Source organism: Hyperolius riggenbachi, chromosome 10, assembly GCF_040937935.1.
Source record: "Hyperolius riggenbachi isolate aHypRig1 chromosome 10, aHypRig1.pri, whole genome shotgun sequence".
NCBI classification, from domain to species: domain Eukaryota; kingdom Metazoa; phylum Chordata; class Amphibia; order Anura; family Hyperoliidae; genus Hyperolius; species Hyperolius riggenbachi.
In genome coordinates, this window is record NC_090655.1 from 8,842,189 (window position 1) to 8,866,016 (window position 23,828).

Here is a 23,828-nt window from a genome sequence, read left to right on the forward strand (position 1 = left end):
GGAAGTTTTCTGAGTTTGGACTACAGCCCAGCGGCTCCATCCTATTCAATGTTTCTACTAAGTTTTCTCCTAGGAGATATTTTTATCTTCTCAGTAAAATGCCTTTTAAAGCGGACCTGAACTCAGAACTTCCTCTCTGCTCTAAAAGATACGCAACAGCACAATAACTTTTAAAGGAAAACATTTCTTTGTTACAGCTGATACAAGTCCTGCAATACATCTCCAGTGTTTCTACTTCCTGCTTTCACGGAAGCAGACATATTGTAACATCCTGTGCTTTCAAATTAGCTTATCTGTCTTATCTGCCATGGCAGTCAGCTGACATATCAAATTACAACTTGTGATTAGACACAGATCAGGGGGAATTAGAAAGGCTAAACTCTCTAAATACATACAGGGTGAATTTCTCTACGTTTTCCTACTGTCCTGTGCAAGAGTTCAGGTCCAAATTAAACCATCAGAAAGCAAAAAATACGCAAAATAATTTTGACAGTACTTTTTCACCCACTTTTTGATACTTTTTTAACTGCAGGGTGCTTTAAAGGACACCTGAGGCAAAAATAAACTAATGAAATAAACAATTGTATCTATCTTCCTTCTCCTAAAAATGACTTAACCACTTTGTCCACAGGTCAGTAGATATACGTCCTCTGGGACTTCATCTAAGCCACAGGTCAGTAGATATACGTCTTGTAGCAGAAGCAGTGCTGTGCAGGATTGGGCTTGCTCCTGTGCACATTTCTGGCACTCTCTGATGCAGCACTAATTGGTGAATGGGAATATAAGTTTCCTGAGCTAATGAGATTGATTTTTACTATTAAAGGTACTTTATGTTCTCATTTTATAGTGAAAAACACACTTTGTAGCACTATTTCAGAATCAAATATCTTCACCATAAATTGTGACTGGAACATAATCGAAGTTTTGTGATAAGCAGTAAGAATAGCCAAACAAAATGTGTGTTTTTTATCGACAGTAGCACTTTTTATTTTTCAACTGGCATTGGTAAAACTGAGAAATACATGTTTTTTCTATTTTTTTCTTTGTTTTCCCATTAAAATTCATAGAAAACAAAATTGTTTGATGGAAAAAATGGCATACAATGAAAGCCTAGTTTGTCTTGAAAAAAACAAAATATATTTCATTTCTGTGTCATAAGTAGGGATAAAGTTATTTCTGATTAAATAGGGGCATAGCTAAACTGTCAAAACTGCTCTGGTCAATAAGTTGAAAACAAGGTCTGGATGCGAAGTGGTTAAGATATTGCACAGTTTTATTTTATGTTTAAATCTACTTTAAGTTTTAACTGTTTTATTGTTTTTTCTCAATGACACATTCATTGAAGTATGCCAGAGCTAAAATCTATGAACTATTCACCCTTCTTATCTCTTTCCTGCTCTCAGAAGCCATTTTCTGCTGGGAAAGTGTTTTATAGTTGGAATTTCTTATCAGTGAGGGTCACACTGTAGTCACTTCCTGTCTGAGTCAGGACTGAGTCAGCCACTTATATACCTGATATTTAACTCTTTCAGGCAGAGAGAGAGAAAAAAACAGCATAGTTATTAGTGTGCTAGGCACTGTACATACACGTCTATCTCATCATATATTACATGTCACTTCGGGTATCCTTTAAACAGAATATGAAAAAGTATCTCCTAGGAGAAAACTAGGAGAAAAAAGTGATTTGGATTGGGCCCCGAGTATTTTACAAAAATCCTGTTTTCCTAAAGGGAACCCGAGGTAACGGCTGACCTATTTATTTCCTTTTAAACAATGCACATTGCCTGGCATCCTGTTGATCTGCAGCCTCTAAAACCTTCAGCTACAGCCCCTGAACAAGCATGTAGATCAGGTGACTGAAGTCAGACTGTATTAGCTGCATGCTTGTTTCAGGTGTGTGATTCAGCCACTACTGCAGCCAAAGAGATCAGCAGGACTGCCAGGGAACTGGAATTGTTGAACAGGTAATAAATATGGCAGCCTCCATAAGTCTCACACCTCCGGCTCCTGTAAGGTTTACCTGGATTGGCGATCATAGGGGAACAGAGGTGATTTTGCACAAATCAGATAAAAAGGGCGTAGGAGCCCTTATGAAAAATATTGCACTGCCATAGGCGCCCTTTTGTAAAAGCTGCAACTAGCGGCAAAAAACGGGAGTTTGGGCGCATGGCGGTGGGCGTCAGTATTTACCGTCTTTGCCGCAAATTGCAGATTTCCTATTGCTGTAAAGAAGTTACATTTACCGGCAAGCAGGGTAAATTTCGGCACTTAGAGACTCCCGATAGAATCGCGGGCGCCAGGGATTTGCAGAGATGCAAATTGCGGCACCCAAATTGAACTACTTTGCCACAAACTGTGCTTTGCGGCGGGGAGGGGGGTAGGGTTAGGCACCAAGAAGAGTTAGGGTTGGGCACCGTCAGGGGAGGGGGAGGTGTTAGGGTTAGGCAGCGGTAGAGGGAGGGTTATGTGTGAGAATAGGGTTAGGTTTAGCCATAGTAAAAGATTGGTAAACATTACAGATATTTTACTGTTAACATTCAGTAGTAGACTGTTGCTAAGTTTAGCGATATTTTACTGGCGGCAATCCCCTGCACCCTTTTTTCCAGGTACCTTTATCTCATGTATGCGATTTTGCAGACTGTTTGTGGCAAGTGATGTTATCTGCTACTCAGGTGAGAATGTAACGTGTGTACAGGACATATCCAGGCATAACCAAATCTCCCCGGATACCGCTGGTTTGCAGGTGAATAGAACAAAGCAATGGTACTGCAGGAGAGATTCTAGCAAACAAACATCAAACCTTCCAAAGGAAAACAAGAGGACTAGGACAAAGAGTAAATTACATAGCAGCGGCCATAAGAATAGCCAGTTTATGTCATCCAGGAATTAAACCTATTCTTTTCACCCATTCCCAACCACAGACTCTCCCCGCGAGGTAAACGGTGTAATTAGTCTTTGAGGGCGATTGCAGTCTTTGCAGGATTGCAGATAATGAACGTGGCACTCAATATGACTGTGCAATCTGGAAGCGGTAATAAACTGTCTCCATAAAGCATCTGACCTACAAAAACACCACGCGCTCTACAGCCGTCCACACCGGCGGTAAATTCACTCTGTCAAACGCCGAGGTAAGGACACCTAATATGTACTCCAGGGGACCTTGGGGAGAAGTGTGGACTGTCTGATATCCGTTGATGCCATCTCAAGCTGTCTCTGTGAGTAATGAGCGCGGGCGCGGGGTCTAGGTGACTGGCAGATGATGCCAACAAGTAAACAAACATTTATTCATACGTGGGTATTGGACGAGGAACGACCCGCAACGGAATACAAAGGTCCGCTAACACTAAAAAGTCAAGCATGTCGCTTTCAGAGCAGAGCTGTGTAGCAGAACTCACGGGGAGTCATGTGATCAGTTTGATCAGGTGATACATTTGTAAGACTAATTTGCTACCCATAATCATCTATAGAAATGGTGAATAAAATCATATTAAACTTTAAAGAACAACTGTTAAAGTTGACTAAAATTAATTAATACTAAATGTCACATATATTTCCAGTAATTACTAGAAAATAGCGATACTGTGAAGAAACGCGGAAAAGCCGCCGCATGGACGCAGGATGAGGCGGCTGTTTCCGCGGCTGGCATAGCGGAACGCGGAGAAACCGCCGCGTCTGACGCGCCGATTTGCGCGCATAGGCCTGCTACTGACAGTATGACCAGGCGCGGGGAGGCCACCGCATGTGCAGATAGCGGTGCGTCTCACCCCGCGTGCAGGCCATCAGAGACATTGCAAAGCGTGACTGGTGTGGCTGGGACTGATAGTCCACACAGGTTCAGAATGATGCGCGCGCTGAGAGGCAGAGTTTATATGACAGCCAGAAGAAGGTCAGCTGACCAAGCCGGTCAGCTGACATTTCCACCACTTCTCATTGGTCCAGCACTTAGGGGAGGCGCTGGAAGCGCTGATGTATATATACTGGGTGCTGGTCATTTTTCTGGTGTCTGGCGTTGCGATCACTACGTGGTAGCACTCAGACCTTGTCATATCTGTGTTCTAGCATAGTTTCCAAAGGTGTTGATGATCACGGACCTCACACCTTAGCATTAGGAATATTGAACTGTATTATTTGTTATGACCTTCTGCTTGCCTGACTTATCCTCCTGATATCGGATTCTGTACCTTGCTATCTCTGATATCCTGTTACCGACCTCTGCTCATTCCTGAACCCTGTATTTGCCTCCTGACTCTGTACCTCGCTATTCTGATACCCCGTTGCCAAACTCTGCCTGTCTATTGGATTACGTTTCTGTCTCCTGTATTGGTACCTTATCTGTCTGTGTGTTGACGACCTGGCTTGCCCGACCTCGAGAACTGGCCTTACTGTTAGAGGCAGTTCCCAGATCTGTTAGTGACACCCCCTCACTGGTGTCACTCACACTCTGTCCTTCCTACCCTCAGCCTAGCTCCTCCCCCGGGAGAGTCCAGGCATACGGAAGGAACTTACTTCTGTGCAGTACTCCTTACTGCTTCTGTACCTTCTCCTAAGGTGCCATACTCAAAGTATTACTGTTACACCAAAACACTCTTATCCCTCAGGTGTCCAGAGGTTAGAATATATATCGGATTATCGGTGATACTGCAGATCATCAATAATCGGGTATATTCTGTATTCTCGTTGATACTGCAGATCACCGGTAATCAGACCCTCTCTGTGTTACACCGATCGTTACAGATACAAAAGCTTCTCTTCATCTTTTCATTTGTGTGAAGAAAAAAATGACAGAGAAAAGTCACTGTGGGCATTACTATGAAGGACTGTGTCCAGGACATCCAGCATACAGAGACAGTCCTCACTAGCAGTATTATTGTGAATAAAATGTGTTCAGATTGATAGAAAGCAGAAATATAGCTTCAAATGTGTGTAAATCATCACCTGCAGCTCTGTGTTTATCTCCCTTCTTATTTGTGTATGTGCAAACATAGACAAATAAGAAGTACTTTTTTCCAGAGTAAAATGAGCCATAAATCACTTTTCTCCTATGTTGTGGTCACTTACAGTAGGTAATAGAAATCTGACAGAAGTGACAGGTTTTGGACTAGTCTTCTCTTCATGTGGGATTCTCAGGGATTTATTTATTTTCAAAAGCACTTAGTGAATGGCAGTTGCTCTGTTCAACTGCCCAAAAACTGTGTAGCGAGCAGGGAAACTGGCCAGCATCGTTGTTTAATTCCTTTTTTGGGAATACCTTTATAAAGAATAAAAGCCTTGCTGAGAATCCCCTATGAAGAGATGGACTAGTCCAAAAACTGTCCCTTCTGTCAGATTTCTACTAGCTACTGTAAGTGACAGCAACATAGGAGAAAAGTAATTTGTGGCTCATTTTACTCTGGAAAAAACATACTTCCTATTTGTCTAGGTTTGCACATATTTTAAATTTTACAATTTTTTTCGCCATAGTGCCCCTTTAATAAAATATTAAGGATCTAAAAAAAAAAGAAAAAAAAAAAGACATAGGGCCTGATTCACAAAGCGGTGCTAACAGTTAGCACGCTAGTGAAAAGCCCTTTATCACGCCTAAACTCTGTTTAGGCATGATACGTTTAGGTGTGATAAGTTTAGGCGTGATAAGTTTAGGCGTAATAAGTTTAGGCGTAATAAGTTTTTAGGCGTGATAAGTTTAGGTGTGATAAGTTTAGGTGTGATAAGTTTAGGTGTGATAAGTTTAGGCGTAATAAGTTTAGGCGTAATAAGTTTTTAGGCGTGATAAGTTTAGGTGTGATAAGTTTAGGTGTGATAAGTTTAGGCGTAATAAGTTTAGGCGTAATAAGTTTTTAGGCGTGATAAGTTTAGGTGTGATAAGTTTAGGCGTGACAAGTTTAAGCACCAACTGGGTTAGCACCGCAGTGCACAGCTGATCAAAAGTTTTGCGCTAGCAAAGTCTGGTGCACTTTGCATAGAGTTTAATGGCGCTGCTTTGCGTGCGGGACTTTGTGTGCGATCTAAACTTATCTAAACGTATCATGCCTAAACTTATCATGCCTAAACTGAGTTTAGGCATGATAAAAATGGTTATCACGCCTAAAGTCTTTAACTGGGTTATCACCACTTTGTGAATCGAGCCCATAATGGCCTCAATTCACTAAGCAGTTTAGACTAGTCTACTGATGATTTTAATCTATTAATGGTTTGTTGTAAACGAGCAATCAGTCGCATCAAAAGGGAATTCACTAATAATTACTAAATGTTTTAGACCCGTTTTTAGACCTGGTCTAAAACATTTGTTAATTAGGTCTAATTACCGTACGAGGTCTAAAGATACGAGCAGCTATGACTGACATCCTCCTCCTCTGATGAGCTCTCCTCTGCATACAATTACACTCCTGCATAATTCATTCAAAAAGCTCCATCCTCACATCTAAAATAGCTCACAGAATTACATTACTGACAGAAATCAGCTGGTCTAATCTCTGTCAGAAAAAGTGGGCGTGGTTACTCCTTGTTTGCCTTTGTGAATTGTGTAATTACTGAATGTTTTAGACCAGGTCTAAAAACAGGTCTAAAACATTCAGTAATTAATTACTTATTAATGAATTCCCTTTTGTCGTGACTGATTTACACCAAACCATCAGTAGACTAGTCTCAGCTGCTTAGTGAATTGAGACCGATGTTACAATAAAACGGTAAAGGGGAGAAAAGGAGAACGCAGATCGATGGAACGAAAGGAGAAGGCAAAGTTACTAAATACAAGAAAGTCAAAGACAATAATAATAGTAAAAAGTGAATACATAAAAGCTAAGGAGGAAAAAATGGGAGGGGTTTCAGAAGTGATGTCACTTTTGACATCACAGAGAGGCTATGAAGATGGAAACCAGCAGAAATATTTTCTTCTTTTTTTTCATATTACATTTCTCCTAAATCTGACAGTGAACACTAAAAACAAGAATATAGGTAAGCCAAATAATTTCTTATTGGATTATTATTATAATTTTTTTTAATTAATATGGAGTTTTGTCCCACTTTAATGCCTGGCGAGAAGCCACTGTTGTGCTTGATTAGCTCAAGGGGGACACCTGCTGGCCACACATTATACATGTATGAAAACACAGGTAATATTTCGATTTTTGTGTAAATAAAAAAAAACACTTAAGAAAATAAATGTACCAAATAATTTAAAGAACTTTGAATGCATTCTTCATGTCCTTTGTGATAACTGAGTGATGTTTCCAGGGCTGCACTCTCTCTAGACAGTGGTAGTGGTTTCCTGTGAGAGCAGATTTGCTGCGGCAGCAGTTGTGTAGAGTTTATAGCAGCACAAGGTGAGATGACACATGCAGCATGCTCGGTTACCTGTAGAACTTGTCATTGGCGTGCACCTCCCCAGGGAAGCCCAGCATCCCGCAGATGACTCTGCTGTTGTCCAGCGTCCAGCCCTCGTCACACACCTGCCTCCAGCGGCCGTGGTGCTTCACCTCCAGGATGCCCTCTGTAACGGGGAGGCTGGCCTTGGCCCGGGCCGATATGGGCCGGATCCTCACCTCCTCAATCTTCTTTGTGTGCTGCAATCAGAAGATTCCCCATGCATCAGTGCACCGCGACTATCGCACATATCGCTTATCACAGACCACCTAGATCACCTCCCTAGTGGTGAGAACAAATTTTCACACAGTCGTAATACACAATGATGATGCAAAATCGTAATGCAAATTAAAAAAAAAAAAATATCATCATTAATCTGTAATTGTAATCAGGAACCGTAATTTCACATTTTTGCGTAAATCCATGTAAACTTTAGCGGCAAATAGCAAAGCCCTTATACAGGATATTGTCACCAAAATTGTTCTATAAAACATACCTACCAACTTTTTCAGATGAGAAAGAGGGACACTTAAGCCCCACCCCTGCCACACCCCTGATCACGGCCCAGTCACACCCCTAGTCACGCATACCATAAAGATTTCATAAGAAAAATATGTTGTTTTATAATTCAAACCACACTAGTCCTTCTTATCCTGGTTCATTTTCCATCAAATTAACATTTTCAAATGAGGAATATGTCAATTTAAAGGATGGGAATAAAGTTTAGAGTCAATCAAACACATTTTTAGTAGACATATATATATATATATATTTACATAAATAGAGGGACAGAGTCCTGAAAGAGGGACAAATGAGGAGGAAAGAGGGACAGAGCTCCCAAAGAGGGACTGTCCTCCAAAAGTTGGGAGGCTATGTATATATTGACAAGAGGATACAAGTCAAAAAATAATTTTTTCAAAAAGACCTTTCAAAATCCAACAGTTGGATTGACGTCTTATCAGTTGTGTGAACAATAGCTAGTAACTTTTTTTTTGGTTGTTTAACTTGTTTCAACAACAAAAGTTGTTTGATCATTGTGCTGCATAAAAGGCTGCTGTTGAGTGTGTGTATGGGGATTTACAGAAGCTGCTCCTAATCTCCGCTTGTTATCTGCTTACACCTGGGAGCCCTGCTGCCATCTATGCCCCATATTGGTCAAACCTACTGGGCCCCCTCACAAAATAAATAGCCAGAATACTCCTCCCAATTAGCTAATGTGGAGTGGGCCATACCATCTCCTACCTCTCCTCCTTCAGATCACAGAGTAGGCACAGCAAGAGCCATATATAGTGTAGTATGTACTGGTAATATGGGATGAAGTTGGTAGAGTGAATACAAATATACTCACAAAGCAGGGTTACCTCCAAGACAACCACTGTATTAGCAGGTGGGGAGATTAGACCTGACCCCACTCAGGATTAAGAATTCTATCTCCATAGATGAGGAAAAAGGGGCAACACCCCTCCACCTGGGGTGGACTTGATATAGCGCAGTATGGATACAGAGGCGCCAATAGTAGGGCCGTGCAGAGGGTCCTTAAGTGGGGGGTGCTCAAATTTAAAAAAGGGGTCTGGCAATGGCTTCCCCCGCATGCCCCTCCCCCCTTCCTCGTTTCTGGCTGGGGGGTATTGATTGTCATGCTGCTGAATGCAGATGATGGGTGCCATGTGGGTTCTGGCTGTATGGGTGTGTATCAACCATCATGTAGGTGTTGATTTCAGGTACTCAGTCCCTTTTGAGTTCTGGGTGCAAGTACTGGATGTCATATGTGAGTGCTTGGTGTGGGTGTTGGGCACCAAGTGGAGGCTTAGTGCAACTGGAACTACTGCAGATGAAACATGTGGGTGTTGGGTGTAGGTACTGGGTATCACATAGGTGCAAATACTTGGTGCCATGCCTGCACTGGGTGCTAGTTATGGGTGGGTGTTGTGCGTCATGTGGGTTCTGAGTGCAGGTACTTCGGGTGCTAGTACTGGTTATGTGAGTGGGTGCTATGTGGAGGCTGTGTGCAGGTGTGAGTAGTGAGTGACATGTCAGAGCTGGGTGCAAGTACTGTGCAATGTAGGTGTGAGTACTGGGTGCCAGCTATAGGGTGAAGGGGTGCAGGTATTGGGTGTCATGTGGCTGTTTGATGCAAGTACTAAGTGCCATATTGAGGCCGGATGTGAGTATTGGGTGCAGGGTGCTTGGTGCAAGTACTGGGTGCTTGCTATAGTGGGGGTTACTGGTTGAGTGTAATGTGGGTGCTGAATATTGGTGGGATTTCTGTGGGTGCAGGGGGTGGGAGATCACTGTGGGTACTGCTATGAATGGCATAGTTGCTGCTAGGGGAGGTCGAGGTCAGTGTGGTTGATGGGGGAAGGGTAGGTCACTGTGGGTGCTGGGGGGAGAAGTAACTGTGGGTGCTGTGGAAAGTAAAGGTCAGTATAGGTGCTGGAGGAAAGGGAGGTCACTGTGGGTCCTTTGGGGGAGATCACTGTGGGTCTCAGGAGGTAGAGGTCATAGTGGGTGCAGGGGGTGGGAGGTCACTATGGGTGCTGCTATGAATGGCATAGTTGCTGCTAAGGGAGGTAGAGGTCAGTGTGGGTGCTGGGGGAATGGTAGGCCACTGTGGGTGCTGTGGAATGAAGAGATAAGTATGGGTGCTGGAGGAAAGGTAGGCCACTGTGGGTGCTGGGAGAAGTCAGTGTAGTTACTGGAGGAGGGAGTGGATGCTGGGTGTTGGGAGAAGCCACTGTGGGTGCTGGCAATAGGAGAGGTCACTGTAGGTGCTGCTTTTGGGATGGGAGGTCCCTGTGGGTGCTGCTGGGGACAGGAGGGTAGCCACTGGGGAAGGGAAAAATCACTGTGGGTGCTGGGGGAGGGAGAGGTCAGTGTGAGTGCTGGGGTAGGCAGGATCACTGCTAGAGCTGGGGAGGGAGAGGTCACTGTGGGGGCTAGGTGGAGGGATAGGTCACTGTGGGTGCTGGGGGAAGGAGAGGTCACTGTGGGTGCTGGGGAGGGAGAGGTCACTATGGGACCCAGGTGGAGGGAGGGTCACTGTGGGTGCTAGGTGGAGGGAGGGTCACTGTGGGTGCTAGGTGGAGGGAGAGGTCACTGTGGGTGCTGGGGGAGGGAGAGGTCACTATGGTTCCTAGGTGGAGGGAGAGATCACTGTGGGTGCTAGGTGAAGGGAGAGGTCACTGTGGGTGCTGGGGGAGGGAGAGGTCACTGTGGGTGCTGGGGGAGGGAGAGGTCACTGTGGGTGCTAGGGTAAGGAGAGGTCACTGTGGGTGCTGGGGAGGGAGAGGTCACTATGGGTCCCAGGTGAAAGGAGAGGTCACTGTGGGTGCTAGGTGGAGGGAGAGGTCACTGTGGGTGCTAGATGGAGGGAGAGGTCACTGAGGGTGCTGGGTAAGAGAGAGGTCACTGTGGGTGCTAGGTGGAGGGAGAGGTCACTGTGGGGGCTGGGGGAAGGAGAGGTCACTGTGAGTGCTAGGTGGAGGGAGAGGTCACTATGGGTCCCAGGTGGAGGGAGAGGTCACTGTGGATGCTAGGTGGAGGGAGAGGTCACTGTGGGTGCTGGGTAAGAGAGAGGTCACTATGGGTGCTAGGAGGAGGAAGAGGTCACTGTGGGTGTTAGGTGAAGGGAGATGTCACTGTGGGTACTGGGTAGGGAGAGGTCAGTATGGGTCCTAGGTGGAGGGAGAGGTCACTGTGAGTGCTAGGGGAGGTAGAGGTCAGTATGGGTCCTAGGTGGAGGGAGAGGTCACTGTGGATGCTAGGTGGAGGGAGAGGTCACTGTGGGTGCTGGGTAAGAGAGAGGTCACTATGGGTGCTAGGAGGAGGAGGAAGAGGTCACTGTGGGTGTTAGGTGAAGGGAGATGTCACTGTGGGTACTGGGTAGGGAGAGGTCAGTATGGGTCCTAGGTGGAGGGAGAGGTCACTGTGAGTGCTAGGGGAGGTAGAGGTCACTATGGGTCCCAGGTGGAGGGAGAGGTCACTGTGGATGCTAGGTGGAGGGAGAGGTCACTGTGGGTGCTGGGTAAGAGAGAGGTCACTATGGGTGCTAGGAGGAGGAAGAGGTCACTGTGGGTGTTAGGTGAAGGGAGATGTCACTGTGGGTACTGGGTAGGGAGAGGTCAGTATGGGTCCTAGGTGGAGGGAGAGGTCACTGTGAGTGCTAGGGGAGGTAGAGGTCAGTATGGGTCCTAGGTGGAGGGAGAGGTCAGTTTGCCACACTAGGATTCCTGTCTGGGCCTCTTCACTTGAAAGTGTCCCAGGCGGGGGCGGAGCTTGCCGCGGGCAGGCGGGGTTTAACGAGGTCGGGGGTGGGGCTTATTTTGCATCGCGAGTGGGGCCTTTTTAGAAGGTTTTAAAAAGGGGGGTGCCTGGGCAGCCAGAGCACCCCCTGTGCACGTGCCTGTAATCTAAATACTTTAAAGAGAATCTGTATTGTTAAAATCGCTCAAAAGTAAACATACCAGTGCGTTAGGGGACATCTCCTATTACCCTCTGTCACAATTTCGCCACTCCTTGCCGCATTAAAAGTGGTTAAAAACAGTTTTAAAAAGTTTGTTTGTAAACAAACAAAATGGCCACCAAAACAGGAAGTAGGTTGATGTACAGTATGTCCACACATAGAAAATACATCCATACACAAGCAGGCTGTATACAGCCTTCCTTTTGAATCTCAAGAGATAATTTGTGTGTTTCTTTCCCCCATGCACTGAAGTTTCAGGCTGCTTGTTTCTTCCTGCAAACAGCTTTGCCTTTGTCTGTAATTCTTCAGTATGTGAAAGCCCAGCCAGCTCAGAGGACGATTTATCCAGCTTGTAAAAGAGAAGAGAGAAGAGAGAAGCTGCTCTAATCCTAAATAACACACAGGCAGTGTGCATAGAGGGGCCTGGAAGGGGGAGTACATAGCAGAACCACAACACTGAAGAACTTGGCAGCCTTCCAGACACAGGCCGACAAGTCTGACAGGGGAAAGATACATTGATTTATTACAGAGACAGTGATAGTATAAAGTGCTGCAGTAAGCCAGAACACATTAGAATAGCTTTTGGAACTTGTAGGATGATAAAAAACAGGATGCAATTTTTGTTACGGAGTCTCTTTAAGACATGAGGCGGCAGTGGTGGGCTTACTTCCTCCAAGCAGACAGACACAAGAATTGCCAATGTATTTGTCAAATACAACAAGTTTATTTACATACTCCGGCAGAGGTGCCCAGCTCTTCTACTGACCACATCTGCTATTACTCCGTTATTTCCTGATGAAGCGGGGTCAAACCTGTGAAATGCGTTGCATTTGCCCCCAGAGTATGTAAATAAACTTGTTGTATTTGACAAACGCATTTGCAATTTTTGTGTCTGCTTGGAGGAGGTAAGACCACCACTGCCTCCTCATGTTTTAAATGTTTTAGATACTTTTATCCTTTTGGCGCCTCTGTATCCATACTATGCTCTTCCCCTTCAGGGCCCCTACTCCCCTTCTTCCTCAGACCAGCACGGCATGTGGGTCTGTGGGGCCTGAACAGTGGCTCTGCCACTTTGATTATAAAGCAAATCCAGTCTTCTTGCTCATCGGGTGAACTCACATGACATGCAGAATCGGAGGACAGACAGAGGCAGAGCAGAATGATTGGAGAGCTGCAGGAGAGTGCAGAGAAGAGAGGTCTCCCACGCTGGAATCAGGTGAGCTGTTACACAGACGCCGTGCTGATCTGCAGGTCTGCAATGTAATGAACAGCAGCAGCTGGGCAAGAGAAAGAGGACAAGGATTTGCTTTATAATTGCAGATTGGGGACCATGGGGCAGAGCCACTGTTTGGGCCCCAGACCCAGTGTGGGCCCCACACAGCGGTACTGGCTGTTCTGCCCGGACGGCGGCCCTCCCTGAGAGCCTGAAATCTTGCCGATTGATCGGGGATCAAATACTTATCACTCCCATTCAGTGATGGCTCCAGGAATTTTTTGGGGGGGAGGGAGGGGGGTGCTATGCAGGAGCTGGACCAACTTCTGGGGTAGCTGATGACCCGCGGCATGGCAAAAATGGGTGTGGCCATGACTGGATGAGGGTGGAGCTAATTGTAATTTAAAGTGAACCCGAGGTGAGTGATATGGAGGCTGCCATATTTATTCCTGTTAAACAATACTAGTTGCCTGGCAGCCCTGCTGATCTATTTGGCTGCAGTAGTGAACTGAATTACACCAGCAACAAGCATGCAGCTAATCTTGTCAGTTCTGACAATATTGTCAGAAACCCCTGACCTGCTGCATGCTTGTTCAGGGTCTATGGTTGAAAGGATAAGAGGCAGAGGACCAACACGGCAGCCAGGCAGCTGGTATTACTTAAAAGGAGATAAATATGGCAGCCTCAATATTATTCTCACCTCGGGTTCCCTTTAAAAGTGCAACGCAAAGACAGAGGGCCCAAGTTTTGGTGACCCTTTCCCCAGAAAATTCACATAATTGTGCAGGTTTTCTCAAGAAAATAGACATAATGCGAGCAGATTTGCCCAGAAAATACGTTCAATCATGCGGCAGATTCGACCAGAAAATACGTTCAACCATGTGGCAGATTTGACCATAAAATACGTTTAATCATGTCGGCGGATTTGACCAAAAAACACGTTTAATCATGTCGGCAGATTTGACCAGAAAATACGTGCAATCATGTGGCATATTTGACCAGACAATACGTGCAATCATGTGGCAGATTTGACCAGACAATACGTGCAATCATGTGGCAGTGGCAGACTTGACCAGACAACACTTCAATCATGTGGCAGACTTGATCAGAAAATACACCTGCTAATATAAATAAATAAAAAAAAAAACATTTACTCACCTGCAGCAGACCTCCTGTCCCAGCCTCCGTCCAGCACGCAGCTCCCACGATTCTCTGCAGCCAGCAACTGAAACTCCCGCGCTGAGAGCAGGGCTACGGGAAAATGGCGGCCGAAGCCCTGCACTGCAGACTCGAAATCTCCAGAGCAGGGCTTCGGACACCATTTTACGGTAGCCCTGCTCTGCCGGAGCTGCTGCTGCTGCCGGTGAACTGACATGGCGTCTATAAGACGCCAAAAGTCAGTTCACGCTGGGGGGTGCTTTAGGGGTGCTTGGAGAATTTTAGGGGGTGTTTCAGCACCCAAAGCACCCCCCTGGCGCCGCCACTGCTCCCATTAGAATGTACATCAAGCTTAGACTTAGTGGGGCACTGGGGGTTTTTGAAGGTTCTTTTGTTATTATATCTCTCACAACGCCAATAAACCCACCATTACAATTATAGGCTGGTCATTTCTTGTTCAGAGGACAAACAAGCAAACTCAGCAGGGGATCATATACTTCTTCCCCTCGCTGCATTCGTACACACAAGTTAACACAGTTTTAATGATTTTCTGGTTTCCAGCTGAACACGGCAGACGGGTAATGAAACGGTAAATACGTCGCTGGAAAACAGAGAGGTGGGATTTCAGCGCCGCTGCCTAAGAACATGTTTGTGTTTGCTGCGTTTGGATAAATAGAATCGCTCGTCTGGCTTCGAGGAGAATGAAGATCAAGGCTGCAATTTATACAAACAGTCATTTCGTGTAGAGAACCATCCGGATAATCACATTTCTGCAGGTAAGAGCCGGTGTAATCCATGCCAGCCTGCGTTACGCTGCCCACAGATTATACCGCCATCTCTCAGAGAGCTTTCTGAGCAAAAACTTATGTGTGTATATAAAGACATCTCACCCGCCCTTAAAGCGGATCTGAGATGAAAAACGAACTATAACAAGTAACTTGTCTATATATCTTATCTAAAGTTTAGATAGTTTACACAGCAAATCTAGCTGCAAACAGATTTACTAGAAAATGATATTTGTATGTAGAACAGAGGCGCCAGCAGGATAAAAGTCAATACAATTTTTAAAAATTGCTTGGAGGAAGTGGTGGGCTTGCCTCCCAAAAGCAGACACGAGATCCTGTCTTCATATAAATCAATACACTTATTATACGGTACCCCAAAAACAGTGCAACGCGTTTCGCAGGCCCAGCCCGCTTCATCAGGCAATAAAAGTGGGGACAAAACAGAATTTCGTCAATAGCAGGTGTAGAGCCTCTGTGTCCACTCCTGGTGGAGGGGAGTGCTACCCCCTTTCCTGTTTCTTTACTACAGAGAGCGACTTCTTAATCCTGAGTGAGGACAGGTCTAATCTCTTCACCTGCCTATTGAGTGGTTGCCTGAATGGTAACCCATGTTTTTGAGTATAAATTCTCTCACTAAACCACTTACCAATTGTCTTTAACATACTACACCATATTGGGCTCTCAGTTTTTTTCTATTTTAATAGAAAATGATTATTTCTTCCTGTGATACAATGACAGCAGCCATGTTGTTTGTAAACATTACACAGAGGCAGGCTTATCTGCACTATCAGCACCAAGCCTGTGAAAAAAACCTAATCCCCCCTCCTCCCTCCTCCCCCCTGCCTCTGAAATCAATGGCTAGTAACACCTCCTCCTCCCCCTGCCCAGACTGAGCTCCCATGAGCCCTTGCTACTGCCAAGGCTCTCTGAAAACCTGCGGGCATAATTTATTTAGTTTATAGGGAATTAGAGTATAAAAACAAAACAAAAAAGTATTTGGCTTGAGGAATGCCCTATAAACAATAGGAAAGGAACACAATTATGCAATGAGTAAAAGTTCACCTCGGATCCACTTTAAACATCAGGTATGTAAGTGGCAGTTCCTGTCTGAGTCAGGACTGGGTCAGATTACCTTGTGACCCTCACTGATAAGAAATTACAACTATAAAACACCTTCCTAGCAGAAAATGGCTTCTGAGGGCAGGAAAGAGATAAAAAATGGTCAATAGTTCATAGATTTTAGCTCTGGCATACTTCAATGAATGTCATTGAGCAAAAACAATAAAAAAAATAAATAAAAAGTAGATTTAAATATAAGATAAAACTGTAGAACATCTTAAAAAGTAATTTTCAGGAGAAGGAGGATAGATACAATTGTTTGTTTCATTATTTTATTTTCACATCGGTTGTCCGGTGTTCAGGTCTGCTTTAATTGATCATATGAAATTGATAGAGCCACAGATATTAAAAACCAGTGCAGGTTTCTCGAGTTTCTTCAGGAGATCCAGATAAATAAACAGTCTAGGGTTTCATTTTAGTGAAGTTTGTGCATAATAACGGTTAGTGTTCTCGGTAGTAAATAAGGGTTATATAAAGCCAGTAGTTACCAACACGTCTATACAGATTCAGATTCCTTTAGGATTTTTTTTTTTTAATTAAATAACCGAGTAAACATTCTCCTATAGGTCGGCCGTCTCCTGCCTCGGAACGTACAGGCAGATATTTTCAGGAAAATGATTCCCAATTTCTCGTTATTTATGGCCCTCTGAACAGGCTAATAAGCCGCAGGCCGGAGAGGTATGTTGGTGCGGTCTCCTGCGAGGAAGCACCAGCAGCGCCTCAGTGAGTCGGCCGGGGTGGAGTGAGGTGATGAGATGGGGGGGGGGGGGTCTCACTCGGAGGCTTTCATACAAGAAGCCTCTCATTTTATAAAGTCGGTCAAACTATTCATGCGGTTATTCCATTCCGGGAACGCGGCCAAGTGGTTGGTTTCTAAACATGAAAACACCAGCAGAGGACTGAGGCGGTGTGTTCAGAAATGCATGTCACAGGAATGTCATATTTCTGTCACTCAGAAGGTTAAAGAGGACCTGTAGTGACATACAGTAGAGAGTGAAGTAAACTATTCAGGCTAGTACCCACTTTTATAGTAATTATCCTGGTGGCTGGATAGTGCACTGTCTAAGGGCTCTGCCTCTGACACAGGAGACCAGGGTTCGAACCTCAGCTCTGCCTGTTCAGTAAGCCAGCACCTATTCAGTAAGGAGTCCTTAGGCAAGACTCCCTAACATTGCTACTGCCTATAGAGTGCTCCCTAGTGGCTGCAAATCTGGCGCTTTGAGTCCGCCAGGAGAAAAGCCCGATATAGATGTTTTGTGTCTTGGTTTCAGCATCAGAAACACTTCCTATATCTATTCATGGTCGCCCGCACATACGGCAAAACCGGGCATCTGCCCGACCCTGGCCACCCGCTGCCCCCCCCCCCCCCCCCCTGGCCGCGTGCCCGTGCGGCCAGCAGGAGGGAAGCAGCGCAGAGAAGAGAGAGAGCTATGGGCACAGTGGGGAAGGGCGGACGTCTCCCCCACTGTGATATAACGCTCAGCGTAAGGCGGCTGCTTCTATGGAGAGCAGGGCGGAACGCGGAAAAACCGCCGCGTCTGACGCGTCGGTTAGCGCGCATGGCCCCGTTGCTGACACTCTATCCCTGCGCGGGGAGGCTGCCGCATGTGCTGTGAGCGGTGCGACCAACCCCGCTCATGGGCCTGCAGAGACATTGCGGAGCAGTGTCGGTGTGGCTGGGACTCATAGTCCCTCTAGGTTCAGAATGACGCGCCTGCGCGCGGAGAGGCAGAACTTATATGGCAGTCAGAAAAAGGTCAGCTGACCCGGTCGGTCAGCTGACGACTCTGCTCCTTCCCATTGGTCCAGCACTTAGGGAGGTGCTGGAGAATGTCTGTGTATATATACTGCCGGCTGTTCAGTCAGGGCCGGATTTCCGCACAGGCCTCCTAGGCCAGTTCCTAGGGCGGAAACCTGCCGACAGAAAAGCTGGGGCGGCTGTCGCACTCGTACATTGACTGTACACCAGGCAGCCGCGCTGTCCCCAGTCTCCTACGATCTGCATTCTGCAGTGCACGGTGGAAAGCGCCCCTCCCCTCCTTTCCACTCTGCTCTGACACTGAGGGAGGAGGGGCTGAGCAGAGAAGCCAAGCCGGGAGATTCAGATTCAAGAAGACGTGGCTACTCTCAGCACAGCATACAGGTATCTGTGCGTGTGTCAGCGCTGTGAGAGGGAAGGGAGGGAGGAGAAGTGTCTGCAAAACAGAAAGCATTTTGCAGACTAGAATCACGCTGTGCCTGCCTGATCCCTGTAGAATGAATGACCTCTCTCTCCCCCCTCCTCCTCCTTCTTCCTTCCTGGGAGCCAGTGACTCCCGAAGCTACTAAAACAGGGCTGCATGGTGCTCTCCTCTGTCCTCCTGTAGTCTGGCTTCCATCTCTTATCTCTATCCACCCGTCATTCCTTTCATCATTTTGATCAGGTAGAATTGATTCCCTTCTCTGACCACAATCATTTGTCTTTGCATGCCTTAGCACAGCTATTCACACTTGTTCCTTTTATTATTACACGTCTTCTGAGATCACTGGTTCACTCTGTTTTGATACCTGACATGTTAATGCGCTAAGCCGCATGGGTTAAACCGGTGATCAGGGTAGCGAGCGCTCTTGGCTACGCTGCGCATGCTTCTTTGAAGTACAGTGCGATGGTATGTAGCACGACCGTGATACTTTACTAGTGCGGCTGCTACTACATTTAATGTAGCAGCGGCCATCTAGCAGTGGCCGCACTAGTAAAGTATGACGGTCGTGCTACAAACCATCGCACTGTACTTCAAAGAAGCATGCGCAGCGTAGCCAAGAGCGCTCGCTACCCTGATCACCGGTTTAACCCATGCGGCTTAGCGCATTAACATGTCATGAATCAACCTAATTGTATCTATGTTTGATCACCAGCACTTTCTCCCTGCAGCTACTTTATATGGATATATGTACAGAGTACATAGTCATGTCACTGACTATCCGCAGAGGAGCTCACAGTCTAATCCTACCATAGTCATAGCCTAATGTCCTACCATATTATTATTATGTATTTATATAGCACTGACATCTTCTGCAGCACATTACAGAGTACATAGTCATGTCACTGACTGTCCTCAGAGGAGCTCACAGTCTAATCCTGCCATAGTCATAGTGTAATGTCCTACCATATTATTATTATGTATTTATATAGCACTGACATCTTCTGCAGCACATTACAGAGTACATAGTCATGTCACTGACTGTCCTCAGAGGAGCTCACATTCTAATCCTACCATAGTCATAGTGTAATGTCCTACCATATTATTATTATGTATTTATATAGCACTGACATCTTCTGCAGCACATTACAGAGTACATAGTCATGTCACTGACTGTCCTCAGAGGAGCTCACAATCTAATCCTACCATAGTCATAGTGTAATGTCCTACCATATTATTATTATGTATTTATATAGCCCTGACATCCTCTGCAGCACTTTACAGAGTACATAGTCATGTCACTGACTATCCGCAGAGGAGCTCACAGTCTAATCCTACCATAGTCATAGCCTAATGTCCTACCATATTATTATTATGTATTTATATAGCACTGACATCTTCTGCAGCACATTACAGAGTGCATAGTCATGTCACTGACTGTCCTCAGAGGAGCTCACAGTCTAATCCTGCCATAGTCATAGTGTAATGTCCTACCATATTATTATTATGTATTTATATAGCACTGACATCTTCTGCAGCACATTACAGAGTACATAGTCATGTCACTGACTGTCCTCAGAGGAGCTCACAATCTAATCCTACCATAGTCATAGTGTAATGTCCTACCATATTATTATTATGTATTTATATAGCACTGACATCTTCTGCAGCACATTACAGAGTACATAGTCATGTCACTGACTGTCCTCAGAGGAGCTCACAATCTAATCCTACCATAGTCATAGTGTAATGTCCTACCATATTATTATTATGTATTTATATAGCCCTGACATCTTCTGCAGCACTTTACAGAGTACATAGTCATGTCACTGACTGTCCTCAGAGGAGCTCACAATCTAATCCTACCATAGTCATAGTCTAATGTCCTACATTATTATTATTATTATTATTATGTATTTATATAGTGCTAACATCTTCTGCAGCACTTTAAAGGACCACTATCATGAAAAAAGTAGGCAGTTAATATCTGACTGAACCGACAGGTTTTGGGCCAGTCCATCTCCTCATGGGGGATTCTCAGAGTTTTCTATGTTTTCAACAGCATTTCCTGAACAGCAGTTGCAAAGTCTAATTGACAAAATAGTGTGCAAGTGTGAGAAGGGAGGCCGGCTGGTATCTTACTATTTTGGCAGTTAAACTGCTGTACAGGAAATACTGTTAAAAACAAAGAAAACCCTGAGAATCCTCCATGAAGAGATGGACTGGCCCAAAACCTGTCAGACTGTAACTGCCTACTTTTTTCGCGACATGCAGCGCGCTCTCCGTGCCTGCCCGCGCAGCTAGTTGTCTCCTACAGTAGGCAGTCAGACTATGTCACTGACTTCTAGTCTCCAGACTCTCCGCCGCACAGCAGCACTCACTGCAGTCACACCCAGTGGCAGTGACCCAGGCAGTCAGGCCCCCACGGACAGCGCACAGGACTGGAGGCTGTACTCAGCTAAGACAGCCAGCAGGAGGACAGGACTCAGAACTCTGACAAGGTGGGTGTCCTGTGACTGTCCTGTTCACTCCAGCCAGCTTGGCCAACTGCCATATTGTGTTTTTGCACCAGACAGTCAGCCATCCAGGCCTGAGCTGTCCTCCTGAGCCTAGCACCAGCAGGCACCACCACTAACCACGACCAGGCCTGACTCTGAGCACCCCCCGGGGGGGCCCCAGCCCACCCACCACCAGCCAGGCCTTAGCTGCCCTGGGGCCCCCAGCCTACCACCACCCCCAAAGCCTGAGGCCTTCAGCCCACCACCAGCTAGGCCTGAGCTGCCCTGGGACCCCCAGCCCACCACCTACCAGGCCTGAGCTGCCCTGGGGCCCTCAGCCCACCACCACCAGCCAGGCCTGAGCTGCCCTGGGGCCCTCAGCCCACCACCACCAGCCAGGCCTGAGCTGCCCTGGGGCCCTCAGCCCACCACCACCAGCCAGGCCTGAGCTGCCCTACCTGGGGACACTGGCTGTCTGTCATTATGTGCATTAACTGGTAAAATGCTGTCTCTCATTACTTGCATTTACTGGGGAAACGCTGTCTGTCATTATGTGCATTAACTGGTGAAATGCTGTCTCTCATTACATGCATTTACTGGGGAAACGCTGTCTGTCATTATGTGCATTTACTGGTGAAAAGCTGTCTCTTATGTGCATTTGCTGGTGAAAAGCTGTCTCTTATGCGCATTTACTGGTAAAAGGCTGTCTGTCATTACGTGTATTTACTGGTGAAAAGCTGTCTCTTATGTGCATTTACTGGGGAAACGCTGTCTGTCATTATGTGCATTTACTTCATATTTTTTTATGTAACTACATTAGCTGGTACAACTACATTAGTTAGCCCCGCCCACATGATGTCATAACCACGCCCCTTTTCTCACCGCGACGCGCGCTGCAAATTCCCCCCTAAGCCCCGCCTGCCAGCCCTTGTGCCCCCTTTGAGCCCCCCAAAAAATCTGAAGCTGGAGCCGCCACTGCTAACCACGTTGTTGTCATGGGGCGGCTGGAGGTAATGGGCCTTGGGCGGTAAAAAGTACAAATCCGGCCCTGTGTTCAGTTGCTGGTTGTCTGGCGTGCGATCACTACGTGGTAGCACTCAGACCTGAGTCAGATCCTAAAGTGTGCCGGGACCAGCTGGAGCTGTAATCTTACACTTAGCTAGATTCTATTGATAGTCTAAAGTACTAGTTTGATTGTGATTATCTGTTATGACCTTCTGCCTGCTTGACTATTCTTCTGAACTCTGATCCTGTACCTTGCCATTCTGATACTCTGTTGCCGAACCCCGGCTCGTCCTTAGACTCTGCATCTGCCTCCTGATTTTGTACCTCGATATTTCTGATACCCTGTTGCCGAACCCTGCCTGTACTTTAGACTCCGCCTCTGCCTTCTGAATCTGTACTTTATCTGTCCGTGTGTTTTCGACCTGGTTTTTCCGACCTCGAGAACTGACCTTACTGTTGGAGGCAGTTCCTAGATCTGTTAGTGCAGCGTTTCCCAACCGCTGTGCCGCGGCACACTAGTGTGCCGCGGCATGTTGCCTGGTGTGCCGTGCGTTCCTACTGTATGTAGAACGCAGGAGGGGGAAAGCAGCGCTAGAAGGAGGGGCAGTGGAGGCAGCGGTGGGGAGGGGGGAAATATCCCCCCCCCCTCCCTCACCTGGGACCCCTCCTTCTGCCTCTCTCCCCCTCCATTTATGGGTGGCAAGTGCGGGGTCGGCGGCGGGGAGGCACGCGGAGAATTACTCACCACTTCCGCGTTCCAAGCGCCGGCAGCGTCATGTCGTCAGATCTCCGCCTTCAATGCCGCCCACTGTGCTTCCGCTAATCAGGAAGCACAGTGGGCGGCATTGAAGGCGGAGATCTGACGACATGACGCTGCCGGCGCTTGGAACGCAGAAGTGGTAAGTCTGCGCATGTCTCCCCGCCGCCGAGCCGCCCCGCACTTGCCACCGATAAATGGAGGGGGAGAGAGGCAGAAGGAGGGGTCCCAGGTGAGGGAGGGGGGGGGATATTTCCCCCCTCCCCACCACTGCCTCCACTGCCCCTCCTTCTAGCGCTGCTTCCCCCCTCCTGGGCATCTATACTGGGGGCAACTGTACTAGCTATACTGGGGGCAACTGTACTAGCTATACTGGGGGCAACTAAACTAGTTATACTGGGGGCAACTAAACTAGCTATACTGGGGGCAATTAAACTAGCTACACTGGGGGCAACTAAACTAGCTACACTGGGGGCAACTAAACTAGCTACACTGGGGGCAATTAAACTAGCTATACTGGGGGCAATTAAACTAGCTATACTGGTGGCAACTAAACTAGCTACACTGGGGGCAACTAAACTAGCTACACTGGGGGCAACTATACTAGCTATACTGGGGCACTACCTACCTATACTGGGCACTATGCTAGCTATGCTGGGCACTATACTAGCTATACTGGGCACCATACTAGCTATCTGGGCACTATACTAGCTATCTGGGCACTATAGTAGCTATACCGGGCACTACCTACCTATACTGGGGCACTACCTATCCATACTGGGACTATACTAGCTATACTGGGGTAACTATACTAACCATACTGGGGCAACTAAACTCCCTATACTGGGGCAACTATGCTAGCTATGCAGCCGCACCCCAGCCCCCCCCCATAGCCTGCTACACACGGCACTGTCCACTAGGTCGCGCAAACACCCGCGCGCCCCCCGCCGTTCCCCGGAGAAAAATATGGTCAGAAAGTGTTCCCCGGGCCGGAAAAGGTTGGGAACCACTGTGTTAGTGACACCCCCTCCAGGGTGTCACTCCCGTTCTGTCCTTCCTACCTTCAGCCTGACTCCTCCCCGGGGAGAGTCCAGGTCTACGGAAGGAATCTGTAATTGTGCAGTACTCCTTGCTGTATGGAACTTGTTCCTGAGGCTCAGTCCTCAAAGTATTACTGTTGCACCAAACACTCTTACTCTACTCAGATGTCCAGAGGTTAGCTTATATATCTGATTATCGGTGATACTGCAGATCATCAATAATCTGGTATATATCTGTATTCCCAGTGATAC

General features: G+C 46.6%; 1 protein-coding gene across 2 annotated transcripts in view; it reads right to left on the reverse strand.

Annotated features, from left to right (window-relative positions):
• Window positions 1-23,828, reverse strand: part of LOXL4 (lysyl oxidase like 4) — a 277,261-nt gene that overhangs the window by 150,955 nt on the left and 102,478 nt on the right. For both annotated transcript variants that reach the window (XM_068257598.1, XM_068257599.1), the window contains one exon: window positions 7,351-7,559. In XM_068257598.1, coding sequence (XP_068113699.1) covers window positions 7,351-7,559 — 209 coding nt within the window. The remainder of the gene's footprint in view (window positions 1-7,350; window positions 7,560-23,828) is intronic.